General features: G+C 35.1%; 1 protein-coding gene and 1 non-coding gene across 2 annotated transcripts in view; one reads left to right on the top strand and one right to left on the bottom strand.

Annotated features, from left to right (window-relative positions):
- Ppp2r3a (protein phosphatase 2 regulatory subunit B''alpha) overlaps window positions 1–19,546 on the top strand; it is a 170,222-nt gene that overhangs the window by 102,006 nt on the left and 48,670 nt on the right. The window contains exon 7 of the mRNA XM_048794539.1: window positions 2,804–2,878. Coding sequence (XP_048650496.1) covers window positions 2,804–2,878 — 75 coding nt within the window. The remainder of the gene's footprint in view (window positions 1–2,803; window positions 2,879–19,546) is intronic.
- LOC125613657 lies at window positions 19,121–19,222 on the bottom strand. The gene has a single exon (XR_007344222.1). It is a non-coding gene; the product is annotated as a U6 spliceosomal RNA (small nuclear RNA).

Genomic DNA, 19,546 nt, shown 5'->3' with positions numbered 1-19,546 from the left:
AGACCATGGAGACATGAAGATTTAAACACATATATTAAATTATGTAGAGACATTAATGAACAAGGGCAAGTCTTAGCAGCAGTACAACAGGCTTTAGATGCCAGGCCAAAAACATGCTATAATTGTGATCAAACAGGACATTTTAAAAGGAGTTGCTCCATAGGAGGAGGGTTTAACAAAGCTAGATATCAAACGAATAGAATACCGGGTATTTGCCCACGATGCCATAGAGGGAAACATTGGGCTAATGAATGCCGCAGTCTGGCTGGGCACAAATCACCAGCCACTGAAGCAGAAACAAGCTTTATTTTTAAACTGCAGGAAAACACTTCACACAGCTCCCGGGGAATCCTCCCGAACGCCACGAGGCTTGTCCAGGAACCCCCAGCCGGAAATATCTCTCCCGGAAATCCCTCCTCCTGCACTTCCCCAACCAATGGGAACTCTCGGGGAATCCCCGGAAATCCCCACGAGAACTCCAAAATAGTGCGAGAACTCAAAAGTTGCGGCAAAGGCGGATAGTAATGCCTCGCCTGTCAATCAATACTGTTGGCAAAATGCCAGGGGCCATACAGACTCGGCCGTGGCTCTCAGCAGGAAAACAGTATGGAGATTCCTTTAAAAACTAAAAATAGAACTTCTATATGGTGTAGCTGTACCTCACTAAATATACATCCAAAGGAACTGATGTCAGCATACAGAAGAAACACTTGCATACCCGTATTCACTTTGGCACTGTTCACAATAGCCAAGACATGGAAACAGCCTAGATACCCATCAAGAGATGGATAAATAAAGGCTGGGGTTGTAGCTCAGTGGTAGAGTGCTTGCCTAGTATATGTGAGGTACTGGGTTTGATCCTCAGCACCACATGAAATAAATAAAGGAATTAAAAAAGAGAGAGATGGATGAATAAAGAAAACATGGCACAGCAGAGGCTTATTCAGCCACAAAGAATGAAATCTTGCCATTTGCAGGTAAGGCAAGATTGGATGGAACTGGAAGACAGCATGTTAAGTGAAATAAACCAATCAAAAAGATAAATAGAGGATATATGTATTCAAAATCATGAGAGACAAGGAAAGGACCTGTCACAGATTGGAAGAGACCAATGAGACATAAAAACTAAATGCAGCTAGGCACAGTGGTGCATTTAGTACCATCTGTAATCCCAGCTACTCCAAAGGCTGAGGCAAGAGTGTCACAAGTTTAAGGCCAGCCTCAGCAATTTAGCAAGACCCTGTCAAAATAAAAAGGGTTTTCGGATGTAGCCTTTGGTAGAACACCCTGGGTTCAGTTCTCAGTATAGAAAAAAGAAATGAATGCACTGTAGAATACTGGAACAGAAAAAAATAGTGAAATTTGAATAAGGTTTATAGTTTATTATTGTATCATCATTCATTTCTGGTTTCAGTCATTAAACTATGGTTTGTGAGTTGTTATAGGAAATTAGAAGAAGGGCCTAGGAAATTTCTCCATAATATTTTTTGCAACTTACTTGTGAGTCCAAAATTGTTTCTAGATTTAAAAACAAACAAAAAAGAAATTATAAGATTCCCTGGTTCTAGACTATATTGGTAGATACATATAGCTAACTGCTCTGAAGAAACAAAGAGATACAAAGCTAATGTTTGTCCATTGATGACTAGCCAATAAATAGATTATATCTATGTTGCCCTTATAGTTGCCTCTGGTTTTTAACAATAATTATCTCTAATAGATTCTCTAGGATAAAGTACTTTCAATTTCTAATTAGAAAATAGAAACAGTATTCAGTGTATTAATTATTATAATAATTGTTAGTGATAACAAGATAACAAATTTTAAAATAAACAAAATTCTAAATTACGAACAGATTTGTCCACATTTCTCTTTTAATAAAAATTGATGGACATTAGCTGGCTTACATATTTAACATAGATTTTATTTTATTTTTTTAAAAAGAGAGAGAGAGAGAGAGAATTTTAATATTTATTTATTTTTTTTAGTTCTCGGCAGACACAAAATCTTTGTTTATATGTGGTGCTGAGGATCGAACCCGGCCCACACGCATGCCAGGCGAGCGCGCTATCCCCAGCCCCATTAACATAGATTTTAACTGCATGGGTTTTTTTTGTTTATTTGTTTGTTTTCAAAAATTTCTCATGCCTCTAGATAAAGAAAGATAACCATTCTCATTGGCTTCTGTCATCCTTTTTGTGTAAATATTACTTAACAACCCCTATCAAAATCTGTCAGGTGAATTTCCTTGACATTTCCTTTCTTTTCTTTTTTGGTACTGTGAATTGAACTCAGGGGGACTCAACCACTGAGCCACATCCCCAGCCCTATTTTGTATTTTATTTAGAGAAGCAACTCACTATGTTGCTTAGCACCTCACCATTGCTGAGACTGGCTTTGAACTCCTATCTCAGCCTCTCGAGCTGCTGGGATTACAAGCGTGTACCACTGCGCCCAACTATCCTTGACATTTTTTGATGTGTTAGAATTATGGTGTATACCTCTAATACATTTGATTCACAAATCACCAAATATAGTTAAATTAAAATTTTAACTTACATTTAAGTACACTATACTATGTATACTTAATGTAAGTATACATAGTATACTTAAGTATGTATACAGTGTTAAGTATGCTTACAATAAAATTTAGACTTCAGGTATTAATTAAATTTTAAGTGCATTATTCAGTATTCTAAAATGGCAAATTTGCTTAACTTGTAACTTATTCTACAGGAAGTAAAAAATTCCACAGGGTTTTTTTCAATATAGATTTATTAATTTAGTTTCGGATCTTTTTCAGGATGTAGTGGATACACACCCTGGCCTTACGTTCCTGAAAGATGCTCCAGAATTCCACTCTCGCTATATCACCACGGTAGGTTGACTCTTTTTTTAATTTTTTTTATTTTATTTATTCTAATTAGTTACATATGACAGCAGAATGCAATTCAATTAATATTACACAAATAGAGCACAATTTTTCTTGTCTCTGGTTGAACACAAAAGTAGAGTCACACCATTCGTATTTTCATACATGTACTTAGGGTATTGATGTCTGTCTCATTCCACTATCTTTCTACCCCCATGCCCCCTTCGTTCCCCTCCCTCCTCTTTGCCCTATATAAAGTTCCTCCATTCCTCCCATGCTCTCCCCTCCAGGTCCATTATGAATCAGTAGCCTTATATCAAAGAAGACATTCAGCATTTGTTTTTTTGGGATTGGCTTACTTCACTTTGCATCATATTCTCCAAAACCATCATTTACCTGCAAATGCCATAATTTTATTCTCTTTTAATGCTGAATAATATTCCACATTTTCTTTATCCATTCATCTACTGAAAAGTATCTAGGTTGGATCCATAATTTAGCTATTGTGAATTGTGCTGCTGTAAACATTGATGTGGCTGTGTTCCTGTAGTATGCTGTTTTTAAGGGTTGATCTCTATTTTATCTTAATGTGTTAAGTCCCAAGTTTTCAATTCTGCAAATATTTTAATGAAAGTGATACAAGTATGTTAAAATAGGTTGGAAATCATAATCTAGAGCTTATTATACAACTTATTATCATTAATGTCATTAATAATACTAATGAATATTATGACTGATCATCACCTGTTTTCCCAAAAGAGTAGAATTCTAAAAACATTTATTTATTTCAAAGTTATCAGAAGTGGTATATTTATTGCTCAATTTAAGGTTTTTAGGCATTCCTTAAATGGAATGATAGGACATAATAGGTTAATATTAAAGCACTTTTTTTATCACTGTATAGTATCCAGGTTTTCAGATCATTATCCAGAAGGTAACATGGGTTATAATGATTATTTTGAGTGGAAGGAAAATAGTATAAATTCAAAGTAATAATTTCTTCATTTGTATCCATTTCCCTTCTTATATGTGTTCAGTGCTTAAAAGAGGACTCTTAGGGCTGGGGTTGTGTCTCAGCGGTAGAGTGCTTGCCTTGCACACATGAGGCACTGGGTTCAATCCTCAGCACCATAAAAATAAATAAATAATATAAAGATATTGTGTTCATCTACAACTAAAAAAATATTTTTTAAAGAAGACTCTTAATATAAACAAAATTAAGTAGTATATTCATTCTGCTTTTATGATATATACCTTTGCTCTATCATGAATATTAATATCCTTTTGATCTTTAGAATTTTCAAATAATACTGAAAATAATTTTCAACAGTTCTAGAAAGAGACGTGTCCCTAGTACTTCAAAGGTAGAACTAGAAAAATAATGAGAAATAGTTTAGTGTAAACAGAAAATAAATCATCTATGAATCTAAAGTAATGTAATCACAGTCCATTTTGTGAGGGGCTCTCACTCCCTGTCTCTCAGGCACAGCTTCAGTCCCAGGACAGCCAGTTCCTACATTCCTGCCCTAACTCCAAGATCATCTCTGGGGCATCCCATACATTCAGGACAGGCATGACTCACATTCTCTGATAAACTCAAGTGAGATGCCCCTTGCCTCTAGCTCAGATCCTTCAGCTGAATGGGGTAGTCTCTTCTGAGGAGGACCCAGTCATTATTCTACTGCTTTTCTTGTTGTTGGTTTGTTTTTAACTCCTCTTGTAGGGACTTCTTTCTTTGCTCTTCCACTAGCTCTCTCTTATCACCGTAAAATTTTGTAAGATTTTTGTGAGCCAGAAGGTGTCACTGTCATCTAAGACTATCTCACAAGCTATTTTTGCTCATTAACCACAACACTAAACTAAATTACCTCCAACATGGTCACCTTGGCCCAGCCACTCTCATTTTTCACTTGGATTTCTTCTAATTGGTCTTTCTATTCTACTCTTACTGCCCCGTAGTCTAGTTTCCCCATAGCAAATAGAGTTATCCTTTAAAAATGTGAGTTAGATCATGTCACTCTTCTGCTCAAACCCTCCAGTGGTTTCCCATCTCACTCAGATCAAAGCTACAGTCCTTGCCAACCCTCTGTAACCCACCCCACCCCCACTCATACCTTTACAGCCCTTCTCTCTGATCTCATCTTCTGCCTACCTCCCCTTTGCTGTTCCTGAGCAGACCAAGCCCACTTTTGCCTCAGATGCTTTCCACTGTCCTCTGCCTGGAATGCTCTTCTGCCAATTGCCACTTACATCAGTCCTCCCTCACTTTATCCAGATACCTGCTCGTGTATTCTGTCATCACTCTTTGCCTTCTTGACCCATATTTTCACTCTGCTTCCTCCCCCACACTCTGTGTTCCTTTCTCCTGCTTTATTTTTCTTCTTTACTCTTATTAACTGATATTTAAATTGTACTGTATTTATTGTTCATCTCCTTCTATATAATACAAATTCCTTGAGAGCAAGAGCTTTGTCTTTATTTTTCACTCCTCTCTGCCCAGTACTTAGAATAGTGCCTGACACATAATAGACACACATTATATTTATTGAGTGAATAAGTGAAATTATTCTTGCTTAAGAATTCTGCATTAACTCTACCAGCAATCCTAAAGGAAATTATTGGGTTCTTGTTGTTGGCTCTTCTGTAAACTCTGGGCACATTAACAGCATAATTTAAAAACATAGGAGTTGAGAAAGATCTAAGAAATAATAAAGTACAACCTTCAGCTAATTCAGAAAATACTCTTTAAAGAGGAACCTTTTATTGGAATCATTCTTAGAAAAGATGTTAATAAACAGAAAAGTAATACAGATAAGTTCTCTTTTTCTGTTTTCTTGTTTGATATTTTCTGAATTATTTGGACCTATAATTGTCTGTGGTCATCTAGCAAGTAGTCCTAAGAAGACTTATGACTTTTAAAATGAAAAGCCATGAAGTCATTTTGTTCATGTATAATTTACATTTTCATGAATTCTGTCATGTTAATGATCATTGAACAAAAAAAAAACCCATACTGGTCAATTAATAGAATACATTAATTATCTCTGCTGTCATATTTTTCATGGTATTTGCACATTATTGTTTATATTTGTTAAATTTACAATTTGTTGTATTATTCTGCTTTATCCCCAATTCACAAAAGTGAATCCATTACTCAGAAGTAGTCATTAACCAAGAAATACTTGTGATGAAACATAATAATATAGCAAATCAAAACAGCATTACAGGGCTGGGGATGTGACTCAATCTATATGTACTAAGACAAGTGATTGCTCTTGTAATAATCTCATATTACCCCCCAAAAAAAGAAAAGTGAAACTAAAAGGTGTAACAATGAACAACTGGAAATAAAATTTTATTGCACTTGTTCTCCCTAGTGCCTTTTGTATTATGAAACCTGGTGAAATAATAACATGAAATCATTGAAACTTTTGTATTATTTCATAGTACAATGAGTTTTTCTAGAACAAATGTCAAATAAGGCCTTCCAGTATGAAATTCATTGATGATGTCATTAGACACAAAAGTACCCTACTAAGGCATTGTCTTCTATCCTGCTTATATATCAAAAACAGGTATTACACTGTTTCTAAGAAACTTATAAAGATCAGCCTCAGAATTAATTACAAATAGCTCCAAAGAGCAAAATCATTTTATCATATGACCCTGTTGAATATCATATAATCTCAGTGGCATATAAGGTAGAACCATAATACCCAGGCTGAGCATCATTAATCCAAACTCTGAAATGCTCCAAATCTGAAATTGTTTGCGCATTAGCACTCAAAAAGTCTTGGATTTAGGCTGGGCATGGTGACACACCACAGGCCTGAGTCAGGCGTGTCACAAAGGTCAAGGCTAGCCTGAGATCCTGTTTCAAACTTTTAAAATTTTAAAGAGATGGGGATGTAGGTCAGTGATAGAGTGCTTGCCTAGCATGAATGAAGCTCTGGGTTCAATTCCCAGTACTGCACACATGTGTGCGTGTGCACACACGCACACACACACTCATTCATTCTCATATTTTCTTTCTCTCTCTCTCTATCTCTCTCTCTCTCTCACTCACTCACTCACTCACTCACTCTCAGATTTTGGAACATTTCAGATTAGGGATATTCAACCAATAAAGTGTATGCACATGTTCCAACATCCCAAACATTCTGAAACCTGAAATATCTCTAGTGTTATCACTTGGATAAGGGAATCAGCCTTTATTCTGTATTATGTATACATGCTAGTGTTCTTCAATTACATCACTTTACACTTGGAAGAAACCACTGATACAAAGCATGACTCAAAAATTAGCTTGTAGGTGGGATGTTGGACAACTCTTAATTCTTTAAAAACCTTTACCACAGCTGGGTTCGGTGGTGCACACCTGTAATCCCAGCAGCTCAGGAAGCTGGATCACAAGTTCAAAGCTAGCCTCAACAAAATCTAGGCACTAAGCAACTCAGTAAGACCCTGTCTCTAAATAAAATACAAAATAGGGTTAGGAATATGGATCAGTGGTAGAGTGCCCCTGTGTTCAATCCCCATTACCCTCCTTCCCCCACAAGTAAAAAACCTTTACTATAGGGCTGGGGTTGTGGCTCAGTGGTAGAGTGCTTGCCTAGCATATGTGAGGCACTGAATATAAATAAAGGTTCATCAACAACTAAAAAATATATATATATTAAAAAAAAACCCTTTACTATAGGAAAAGACTTTCGGTTTGTTTAGGTAATTATTTTGTCAGCTGTTCTTAGTCTGAAAAGACTAAATAAGTGATTGCATTAGACTAAATAAGTGATTATTTAGACTAAGAAGTGATTGCATCTACTGGGGAATGACATTGGCCGAATTACATTGTTGTACTGTGTGCCTATACGAATATGTAACAACAAATCCCAACATTATGCGCAACTATAGTGCAGAAATAAAAATATGGAAAAAATAAATGCACCAAAAGTCAGTCCATATTCCTTCTTTATTTCACAAAAGAGTTAACAATTGAGGGGCTGGGGCTGTGGCTTAGTGGTAGAGTGCTCACCTAGCACGCATAAGGGACCACATAAAGAAAAAATAAAGATATTATGTCCACCTACAACTAAAACATAAATGTTTAAAAAAAGAGTTAACAAATAAGAAATAAGCCTCTTGATACTGAATGAAAATGAAATTTAGAAATACCAGCAAATTGTAGCCCTTGAGTTTGCAGTTTTGCATCCTGTACAAAGATTACCAGTGGAATGAAAGACTCCACTTATGCTAACCTTTGAGGGAATGGTGCTTACATGAGTTTTTAAAATAATCAATGAGATTTAAAATATTTCTTTATGACACTGGTGATGTCAGTAAAGATGTTTCTGTAATTTGCTCAGATGGTGTCTTAGTGGTGTGTTCAGTATCGATTGGCCCAACTTCATCACTTTAGGCTGAAATGCCAGCTTTTTAATTGTTGAAGACAAGGTATTGATATTTCCTAAGAAATCTAAGTTGTTTGGTGATGACTGCTCATCACTGAGAGCTTATTAACTCCCCTTGAAAATTTGGCTCTTGACACCAAAAGCAATCATTTTTATTAGATACATTTTTAAATTATTTTCTTATTTTTCATTTATTTGGTACTGGGGACTGAACCCAGAGTTACTCTACTACTGAGCTATACCCTCAGCCCTTTATTTTGTATTTTGAGACAGGATCTCCCTAAGTTGCCCAGGCTGGTCTCCAACTTGTTATCCTCCTATTTAAGTTTCCTGAGTAGCTGAGATTACAGGCATGAGCCACCATGCCTGGCCCAGGTACATTTTTTAAATTGTCCAAATTTTACAAAGACATACTTTTCAGAGTCTGGATGTATAATCCATCCATCACTGCTTGCCAAGTGGAAGACCCAGGCTTCTAGCATTCGAGTGTGTTGATCTGCACTCAAGTCATCTACAGTGAGGAAGTCTTTATAATTTCTGTACCCGCATTTAATCTACTTTCAAAAGCCATATGGCAGATCCACCAAACACTTCTATTCCTGGTGGTCTATACTTGTGAAGTGGAGGTTTTGATATTTTTATAATTGTGATTAATTTTTATGTATTTAAAAATGGTAGACCAAAAGTTAGAAAAATAAAACCATAATTTAGTACCAGCTGCTACATGCTTTTACCACTAGATGGTATTCCTGCCTAAGCAATCTAAAATGCTGAATCAGTAATGTGGAAACCAGCAAACATGTTAATGAAGTGGGGCTACTGAATAAGGAGATTTAGGCTATAGAAAAATGGAATACAGATACATTATTTTATGGTGCTAGATAAGTAGGTTAGCAGAAGCTAAAAATAGGGAAACACCTAACAAACTACAAGCAAATTTTTAAAATTCTGTCATAAAGAACAACAAAAAAAAAGAAAAGTAAAATAAGTAAAAATAAATTTTAAGTTAGTATGTCTACAAATAATATACTTGAGTATACAAGTATAAAATTTAGATAGGAAACAGACTTTAAATTTATCAAAAATAAAGAAATAAGGATAAAATCTAATGCTACTCAAAAGAATTTGGTGAGTATGTTGAATTCACATTTCAATTATAGCTTTATAGTTATACATAATAGTTGGATTCATCTTGACAAGCTCATACATTTAGGGAATTCAGTTTCAGTTCATGATTCTCCCCTTTTCTCTCCTGTCCTCCTTCCTTTTCTATTTTCCTTCCCCTACTCTACTACAGTTTTCCCCTTTATTTATTTATATTTAATTCATTCTTTTTACTTACGCATTAATGTGAAATTCCCTATGGTATATTTATATATGCACATAACATGATTTTTTAAGAATTCATTCTGCATTGCCTCCCCTTACCCTTCCCTTCAGTCTGCCTCTCAGTCTCCTTCTTCTACATTACTGATCTTCCCTTTATCTTTATGATATCTCATCCTTCCCTTCCCTTAATTTTACTCTAGTTTTTGCATGTGATAGAAAACATTCAACCTTGGAATTTCTGAGTTTGGCTTATTTCACTTAGGATGATATTCTCCATTTACCTATGAATGCCATAATTTAATTCTTTTTTAGGGCCAAGTAGAACTCCACTGTACATATATTTACAATTTCTTCATCTATTCATCAATTGATAGGCTCCTGGGTTGATTCCATAATTTAGCTATGATGAATTATGCTGCTGTAAACACTGAGGTAGCTGTATCACTATACTATGCCAATTTTAGATCTATGGGGAAAATACCAAAGCGTAGAATAACTGGGTCATAGAGTGGTTCCCTAGTTTTCTGAGGAATCTCCAAAATTATTCTTTCCAGAGTTGGTGTACTAGCCTGCAGTTCCACCAACAATATACAAGTGTATCTTTTTCCCTACAACTTCACCAACATTTATTATTGCTTGTATTCTCGATCATTGCCATCTGACTGGACTGAAGTAAAATATTATTGTAATTTTTATTTAGATTACCCTGTTTGCTAGAGATGTTGAACATTTTTTCATGTATGTGTTGGCCATTTGTGTTTCTTTCATGGAGAAGTTTCTGTTTAGTTCTTTTGTTGATTTATTGATGTGTTACTTGAGTTTTGTTTTGTTTTATTTTTGGTACAGGGCACTTAACCACTGAGCCATATCCCCATCCCTTTTTTATTTTATTTAGAGACAGGTTCTCACTGAGTTGCTAAGTGCCTTGCTAATCTGCTGATGCTGGTTTTGATCTCACGATCCTCCTGCCTCAACCTCCCAAGTTGCTGGGATTAAAAGCATATGCCATTGTGCCCAGCTTGAGTTCTTTATGTATTTTGGAAAATAGCTGGCCAATATTTTCTTCAATTCTGTAGGCTTTCTCTTCATGCTGTTAATTGTTTCCTTTCCTCTGCAGAAACTTTTTAGTTTAATGGCATCTCACTTACTGATTCTTGGTTTCATTTCTTGCACTTTGGGGGCCTTGTTAAGGAAAACAGTGCCAGCACCTGTATGATGGAGTGTTGACCCTGTGTATTCTTCTAGCATTTGCAGGGTTTCTGGTCTAATTCCTAAGTCTTTTCGCCCTTTTAACAAGTTAATATTCTTTTTTATTGATTTTATTATTTTTTAAATATACAACAACAGTGGAATGTTTCATTTTCTACATATAGCTATCCATTTTTCCCAGCACCATTTGTTCAAAAGGCTGTCTTTTCGCCAGGATATATTCTTGGCACCTTTGTCAAAGATCAGATGGCTGTAGGTATGTGGATTGGTCCCTGGTCTTCCATTCTGTTCCATTGATCTTCATTTCTATTTTGATGCCAATACCATGCTGTTTTTGTTACTACAATTCTATAGTATAATTTCAGATCAGATAGTGTGATGCTTCCTGCTTCGCTTTTCTTTGCTTTGGTCATTCTGGGTTTCTTATTCTTCCAAATGAATCTAAGAATTGTTATTTTCTAATTCTGTAAATAATGTCATTGATATTTTGGTGGGAACTAGATTGAATATGTATATTGATTTTGGTAATATGGCCATTTTGACAATATTTATTCTGCCTATCCAAAAATATGGGAGGTCTTTCTACCTTCTAAAGTCTTTTTCGGTTTCTTTCTTCATTATTCCATAATGTCCATTGTAAAGCTCTTTTACTCCTTGATTATATTAATTGCACTGCCAAGGTGGTAGTTTTGTTTGTTTGCTTGTTTTGAGGTTATTGTAAGTAGGATGATTTTCCTAATTTCTTTCTTGTCTCAATCACTGTTAAAGTATAAGAAAGCTATTGATTTATGGGTGTTGATCTTGTATCCTGCTACTTTGCTGAACTCGTTCATAAGCTTTAAAAGTCTTCTGGTGGAGTTTTTTGTTTTTGTTTTGTTTTGTTGAGTCTTCTAGATCTAGGATTATGTAATAAGCAAAGATAGTTTGGCTTCTTTTATTCCTATTTGTATCCTTTTTGAAAGATTTCCTTTTCTACCTGATCACTCTGGCTAATGTCTTGAGGACTATATTGAATATGAGTGGTAAATGTGAACAGCCTTATTTATCTTTTTCCTGATTTTAGCAGAAATGATTGCAGTTTTTCTCCATTCAGTATGATGTTGGCTTTGGGTCTGTCATAAATGGCTTTTACAATGTTGAGGTAAGTTCCTTTGATCCCTCACTTCTCCAGCATTTTTAATACAAATAGGTGCTGGATCTTATCAGAGATCCTTATCTATTGAGATTATTATGAGATTCTTGTCCTTAAATCTGTTTAAGTGGTGAATTACATTTATTGATTTGTGAATATTGAACCAACCTTGTGCCCCTAGAATAAAACTCACTTGATCATGGTGTATTATCTTTTTGATGTGTTTTTGAATGCTGTATGCTAATAATATATTAAGGATTTTTACATCTGTGTTTATCAGGAATGTTGGTCTATAGTTTTCTTTCCTTGATGCATCTTTGGTTTTGGTATCAGGGTTTTAATGGTTTCGTTGAGTGTATTTTGGGAGTGTTCCCTCCCTTTCAGTTTTCTGGAAAATTTGAGAAAGACTGGTGTTAGTTCTTCTGTAAAGGTGTGGCAGAACTCAGCTGACAATCTATCAGGTCCTGGCATTTTTTTTTTTTTTAGTCAAAGATGGACACAATATCTTCATATTGTTTATTTTTATGTAATGCTGAGGATCGAACAGTGCTTCACATGTGCAAGGCAAGTGTCTACCATTGAGCCACAACCCCAGCCCCTGGGCTTTTGTTTTATCGAAGGCTTTTAATTGCTATTTTAATTTCATTACTTGATATTGGTCTGTTTAGGTTTTCTATATCTCTCAGATTCAATTTGCGCAGGTCATATGTGTCTAGAAATTTGTCAGTGTTTTCCAGATTTTCTAGTTTATTGGAGTATAAATTTTCAAAGTAAATTCTGATAATCCTTGATTTACAAGGGTCTGTGATATCTCCTTTTTCTTTTGTGATCTTGTTGATTTGCTTCTTCTCATTCTTGGTTAGTTTGGCTAAGGTTTTGTCAATCTTATTTATCTTTGTGAAAAACAACTATTCATTGCATTGATCTTGTGTATTGTTTTCTTATTCTCAATTTCACTGATTTTCAGCTCTGATTTTAATTATTTTCCAGTCTTCTACTGGTTTTGGAGTTAGTTTTCTTTTTCTAAGCCCTTGAGGTAGACCATAAGCTTATTCATTGGGGATCTGTTTTTTTTAATGCAGGCACTCAGTTCTACAAATTTTCCTTTTAAAATTATTTTCATGTTGTCCCATGATTTTGTTATAGTGTATCTTTGTTCTCATTCATTTCTAAGAATTTCTTGTTTTCTACTCTCATTTCTTCTTTGATCTATCCTTCATTTAAGAGAGTAGTATTTACATATGTTTACATAGTTTCCATATTTTTCTCGCTGCTGATTTCCTAGTTTCATTCCACTACAATCTAATAGGATGCATGGGGTTATATTGATTTTTTGTTTGTTTGTTTTGGCATTTCTAAGATTTCCTTTGTGGCCTAGAATATGGTATATTTTGGAAGAAGTTCCATGTGCTGCTAAAGCAGTAAATTCAGCTGTTTGGGGGTGAAATATTCTGTAGATGTCTATTAGGTCCATTTGATTTATAGTATTATTTTTATATGTAATTGGTTGTACTGACATTTGGAACATAAATGTTTATTATTGTTAATATCTTCGAGTTGGATTGTTCCTTTTATCAGGACATAGTGACTTTCTTATCTATTCTGATTAATTTTTGCTTGAAATCTGCTTTGTCAGATATGATAATAGTTATTCCTGCTTGTTTTCAGGGTCCTTATGCATGGAATAATTTTTTCCATCCTTTTACCTTCAGACTGTGGGTGTCTTTGCATGTCAGATGAGTCTCTTATAAACAGCATATGGTTAGTTTTTTGGTTTTTTTGTTTTTTTGGTTTTTTTGCCCTTTTCAATGCTTTATTCACTCAACTCACTCAATACAGTTTCACTCTATAGGTTCTTAATCAAGAAAACGACAATCCTTAATGCTGGGCACTGCAAGAGACATACATAATCAGTTCATGGCAATTAATTCTAGATTAATTATTCACAGCAAACAATTCTAGATTAATTCTAAGCACTGCGAACACACTTAACTGTGACAGGCTCATGACAGACATTCCCTCTGCGTGCTAAGCTCAAGTGTCAGATCAGAAGTCTCAAGCCTTAGGCTCTAAGTCCACTGATGCCCACTCACTCAGTCCATGGTGATCAGGTCAGGGACCAAAGCAGGCTTCCCCTGGGGTGGAGCTGATGGCCCAGTGAGGAGGCAATCCTAGGGAGAAGTTGTGGCTCTCACCAAGGTCAAGAGGCTGCTGTAGAGTTTGAGAGCAGTGAGAACAATACAGAGGATCAGGCAGATGAGAAGGGCTGGGATATCAGTCCAGGTCCTCACATCAGTGTGTGATCAGTGTGTGCATCAGTGTCGGCTGCTCATATGGTTAGTTATTGCTTTTGATCCATTCTTCTAATCTGTGTCTTTTAATTGGGGAATTGAGATCATTAATATTCAGTATTAGTATGGATATGTGTTTGTGATTTCCTGCCACTTTTTGTCTTGACTCTCATTTAGTGGATTATTTTTCCATTGGATTTCTGCTGTTTGGGAGCTTTGGGAATTTTTTTTAAGGAAATCAAATAAAGATTTTAACTATATTATATTCTCAGTCCCAGAAAGTAATTCTTCTTACAGTAGAGGTATCACTAGATGCCATCTGCATAGGATTTCCCATTTATTCCTCACACTGTTACTGAATCAGTTCTGTTTTGCCCACTACACAGAATGCCAATCAGAGTTTTGCAAAGGAGAAAGGTTTTTTTAATTTATTTATTTATTCTAATTTGTTATGCATGATAGCAGAATGCATTTCAATTCATAGTACACATATGGAGCACAATTTTTCATGTTTCTGGTTGTATACTAAGTAGAGTCACACCATTCGTGTCTTTACATGTGCTTAGGGTAATGATGTCCACCTCATTCCACCATCTTTTCTATCCCCATACACCGTTTCCTTTCCTCCCTCCCCTTTGCCCTATCTAAAGTTCCTCCATTCCTCCCATGCTCCCCACCACATCCCCGTCATAGATCAGCATACACATATCAGAGAAAACATTTAGTTTTTGGCTTTTGGGGATTAGCTTACTTAGCATAATATTCTCCAGTTCTATCCATTTACCTATGCCATAATTTTATTCTCTTTTAATGCTGAGTAATATTCCACTGGGTATATATATATATATATATATATATCACATTTTCTTTATCCATTCTCTACCAAAAGGCAACTAGGTTGGTTCCACAATTTAGCTATTGTGAATTGTACGGCTATAAACATTAATATCATTGCATCACTGTAGTATGCTGTTTTTAAGTCTTTTGGGTATAAACCGAGGAATAGGATAGCTGGGTCAAATGGTGGTTCCATTTCAAGTTTTCCAAGGAATCTCCATACTGCTTTCCATATTGGTTGCACCAATTTGTGGTCCCACTAGCAATGTATGAGTGTGCCTTTTTCCCCACATCCTCATTAATATTTATTGTTGTTTGTATTCTAACTACCTGCCATTTTGACTGGAGTGAGATGAAATCTTAGAGTAGTTTTGATGTGCATTTCTTTAATTGCTAGAGATGTTGAACATTTTTTCATATATTTCTGGATTCATTGTATATCATCTTCTGAAAATTGTTCAGTTCATTTGCCCATTTATTGATTGGATTATTTGGTTTTTTTGGTGTTAAGATCTGTGAGTTCTTTATATATCATAGAGATTAGTGCTCTATCTGATGTGCATGTGATAAAAATTTGCTCCCATTCTGTAGGCTCTCTATTCACCTCACTGATTATTTCTTTTGCTGAGAAGAAGCTTTTTAGTTTGAATCCATCCCATTTATTGATTCTTGGTTTTATTTCTTATGAGTCTTTATTAAGGAAGCCAGGGCCTAATTCAACATGATGAAGATTAGGGCCTACTTTTTCTTCTATTCTGTGCAGGGTCTCTGGTTTAATTCCTAGGTCTTTGATCCACTTTGAGTTGAGTTTTGTACATGATGAGAGATAGGTGCTTATTTCATTTTGCTGCATATGGATTTCATTTTCCCAGTACCATTTGTTGAAGAGGCTATCTTTTCTCCAATATATGTTTTTGGTGCCTTTGTCTAATGTGAGATAACTGTATTTATGTGGGTTTGTCTCTGTCCTCTATTCTGTACCATTAGTCTACAAATCTAGTTTGGTGCCAATACCATGATGTTTTTATTACTATTGCTCTGTAGTGTAGTTTAAGATCTGGTATAGTGATGCCACATGCTTCACTCTTCTAAGGATTGCTTTGGCTATTCTGGGTCTCTTATTTTTCCAATTAATTTCATGATTGCTTTTTCTACTTATTTTTTTTCTTTTTTTTTTTTACATTTATTTTTTAGTTGTAGTTGGACACAATGCCTTTATTTTATTCATTCACTTTTTTTAATGTGGTGCTGAGGATCAAACCCCAGGGTCTCGCACATGCGAGGTGAGTGCTCTACCGCTGACCACAACCCCAGCCCTGCTTTTTCTATTTCTATGTCATTGGGATTTTGATTGGAATTGCATTAAATCTCTATAGTGCTTTGGTAGTATGGTCATTTTGACAATATTAATTCTGCCTATCCAAGAACACAGGAGATCTTTCCATCTTCTAAGGACTTCTTCAATTTCTTTCTTTAGTGTTCTGTAGTTTTCATTGTACAGGTCTTTCACCGCTTTCATTGATTACCAAGTATTTCATTTTTTATTTGAGGCTATTGCAAATGGGGTAGTTTTCCTGGTTTCTCTTTCAGAGGATTTGTCACTGATGTACAAAAAAGTCTTTGATTTATGAGTGTTGATTTTATATCCTGCTACTTTGCTGAATTTATTAGTTCTAGAACGTTTCTGATGGAATTTTTTGGTATAGAATCAAGTCATCAGCAAATAGTGATAGTTTGAGTTCTTCTTTTCCTATCCATATCCCTTTAATTTCTTTCATCTGTCTAATTGATCTGGCTAGAGTTTCAAGAACTATGTTAAATGTAAGTGGTAAAAGAGGGCATCCCTTTAGAGGAAATGCCTTCAATTTTTCTCCATTTAGAATGATGTTAGCCTTCAGCTTAACATAGATAGCTTTTACAATGTTGAGATATATTCCTGTTATCCCTAGTTTTTCTAGTGTTTTGAACATGAAAAGGTGTTGTATTTTCTCAAATGCTTTTTATGCATCTATTGAGATGATCATATAGTTCTTATTTTTAAGTCTATTGATGTGATGAATTACATTTATTGATTTCTGAATGTTGAACCGACCTTGCCTCCCTGGGATGAACACCACTTGATTGTGGTGCACTATCTTTTGGATACATCCTTGTATTTGATTTGCCAGAATTCTATTGACAATTTTTACATCTATGTTCATTAGAGGTACTGGTCTAAAGTTTTCTTTCTTTAATATGTCTTTGTCTGGATTTGGAATCAGGGTGATATTGGCCTCATATAATGAGTTTGGAAGTGTTCCCTCTTTTTCTATTTCATGAAATAATTTGAGGAGTATAGGTATTAGTTCTTCTTTGAAGGTCTTGTAGAACTCAAATGCGTTTCCATCTGGTCCTGGGCTTTTCTTGGTTGGTAGGCTTCTGATGGCGTCTTCTATTTCATTGGTTGAAATTGATCTGTTTAACTTGTATATATCATCCTGATTCAGTTTGGGCAAATCATCTGACTCTAGAAATTTGTCAATGTCTTTGATATTTTCTGTTTTATTAGAGTACAAATTTTCAAAATAATTTATAATTATCTCCTGTATTTCTGTAGTGTCCATTGGAATATTTCCTTTTTCATCACAAATTTTAGTAATTCGAATTTTCTCCCTCCTTCTCTTCATTAGCATGGGTAAGGGTTATTCAATTTTATTTATTTTTTCAAAGAACCAACTTTTTGTTTTGTCAATTTTTTCAGTTGTTTCTTTTGTTTCAATTTCATTGATCTCAGCTCTGATTTTAATTATTTCCTGTATTCCGCTTTTGGTGTTGATTTGTTCTTCTTTTTCTAGAGCTTTGAGATGTAATGTTAGGTCATTTATTTGTTGACTTTTTCTTCTTTTAAGGAATGAACTCCATGCAATGAACCTTCCTTTTAGTACTGCTTTCATAGTGTCCCAGAGATTTTGATATGTTGTATCAGTGTTTTCATTTACCTCTAAGAATTTTTAATCTCCTCTTTGCTGTCTTTTGCAACCCATTGTTCATTCAGTAGCATATTATTTAGTCTCCAGGTGTTGGAGTAGCTTCTATTTTTTATTTTATCATTGATTTCTAATTTCATTCTATTATGATCTGATAGAATGCAGGGTAGTCTCTCTACTTTTTGTATTTGCTAAGAGTTGCTTTGTGGCATGAAATATGGTCTATTTAAGAGAAGGATCCATGTGCTGCTAAGAAGAAAGTATATTCAATCATTGATGGAAGAAATATTCTATGTATGTCTGTTAAGTCTAAGTTATTGATTATATTATTGAGTTCTGTAGTTTCTTTGTTTAGCTTTTGTTTGAAAGATCTAACCAGTGGTGAAAGAGGTGTGTTAAAGTCACCCAGAATTATTGTGTTGTGGTCTATTTGACTCTTGAACTTGAGAAGAGTTTGTTTGATAAATGTAGATGCTCCATTGTTTGGGGCATATATATTTATAATTGTTATGTCTTGTTGATGGATGGTTCCCTTAAGCAGTATGAAATGTCCTCTTTATCCCTTTGGATTAACTTTGGATTGAAGTCTACTTTATTTTATATGAGGATGGAAACCCCTGCTTGTTTCCACAGTCCATGTGAGTAGTATGGTTTTTCCCAACCTTTCACCTTCAGTCTATGGATGTCTTTTCCTATGAGATGAGTCTCTTGAAGGCAGCATACTGTTGGGTCTTTTTTTTTTTTTTTCAATCCAGTCTGCCAGTCTATGTCTTTTGATTGGTGAGTTTAGGCCATTAACATTCAGGATTATTATTGAGACATGATTTGTATTCCTAGTCATTTTTGTTTATTTTTGTTATTTCATTTGACTTGATTTCTCCTTTGATTAGTTTTTCCTTTAGTGTAGTATTGCCTTTTGCTGATTTTCATTGTTGTTTTTTTCATTTCCTCCTCATGGAATATTTTGCCGAGGATGTTCTAGTGCAGTGCAGGTTTTCTAGTTGTAAATTCTTTCGTCTATTATGGAAGGTTTTTATTTCATCGTCAAATCTAAACCTTATTGGGAATTGTTTTTTGAAAATATTTCAAAAATATTTGTTTATCATCCTTGCATAGGGGCCATGCTAATCTTCTCTGTATCATTCCAATTTTAGTGTATGTGCTGCTGAAGCAAGCACTGAAATTGACTTTAACTTACGAGAGGGGACATGGAATTATGAAAAATGAGATTTTGATTTATTTTTTTTTTGGTACCAGGGATTGCAGCCTCTATCTTACTTTTCCAGTCTTCCCCTATGCTGTAGCACACATCCCCAGTCTAGACATTTATTTCCTGTTTCCTTCCCATCCTATCTCTGGTGTTTTCCAGAGTTTTGCTTCTGCTAAACTCATTAAAACACTAGCTGATAAGAAAGGTGTTTATGCCCATGTGAAAGTCAGCATGTAAATTACCCAAGATGTATTTTGAGTTTCCATAAAAGTATGGAAAACCAGAGGTCTTC

Source organism: Marmota marmota, unplaced genomic scaffold, assembly GCF_001458135.2.
Source record: "Marmota marmota marmota unplaced genomic scaffold, marMar, whole genome shotgun sequence".
NCBI lineage: Eukaryota > Metazoa > Chordata > Mammalia > Rodentia > Sciuridae > Marmota > Marmota marmota.
The sequence above is the reverse complement of the archived record's forward strand: the minus strand, read 5'-3'. Positions and strand labels throughout refer to the sequence as shown.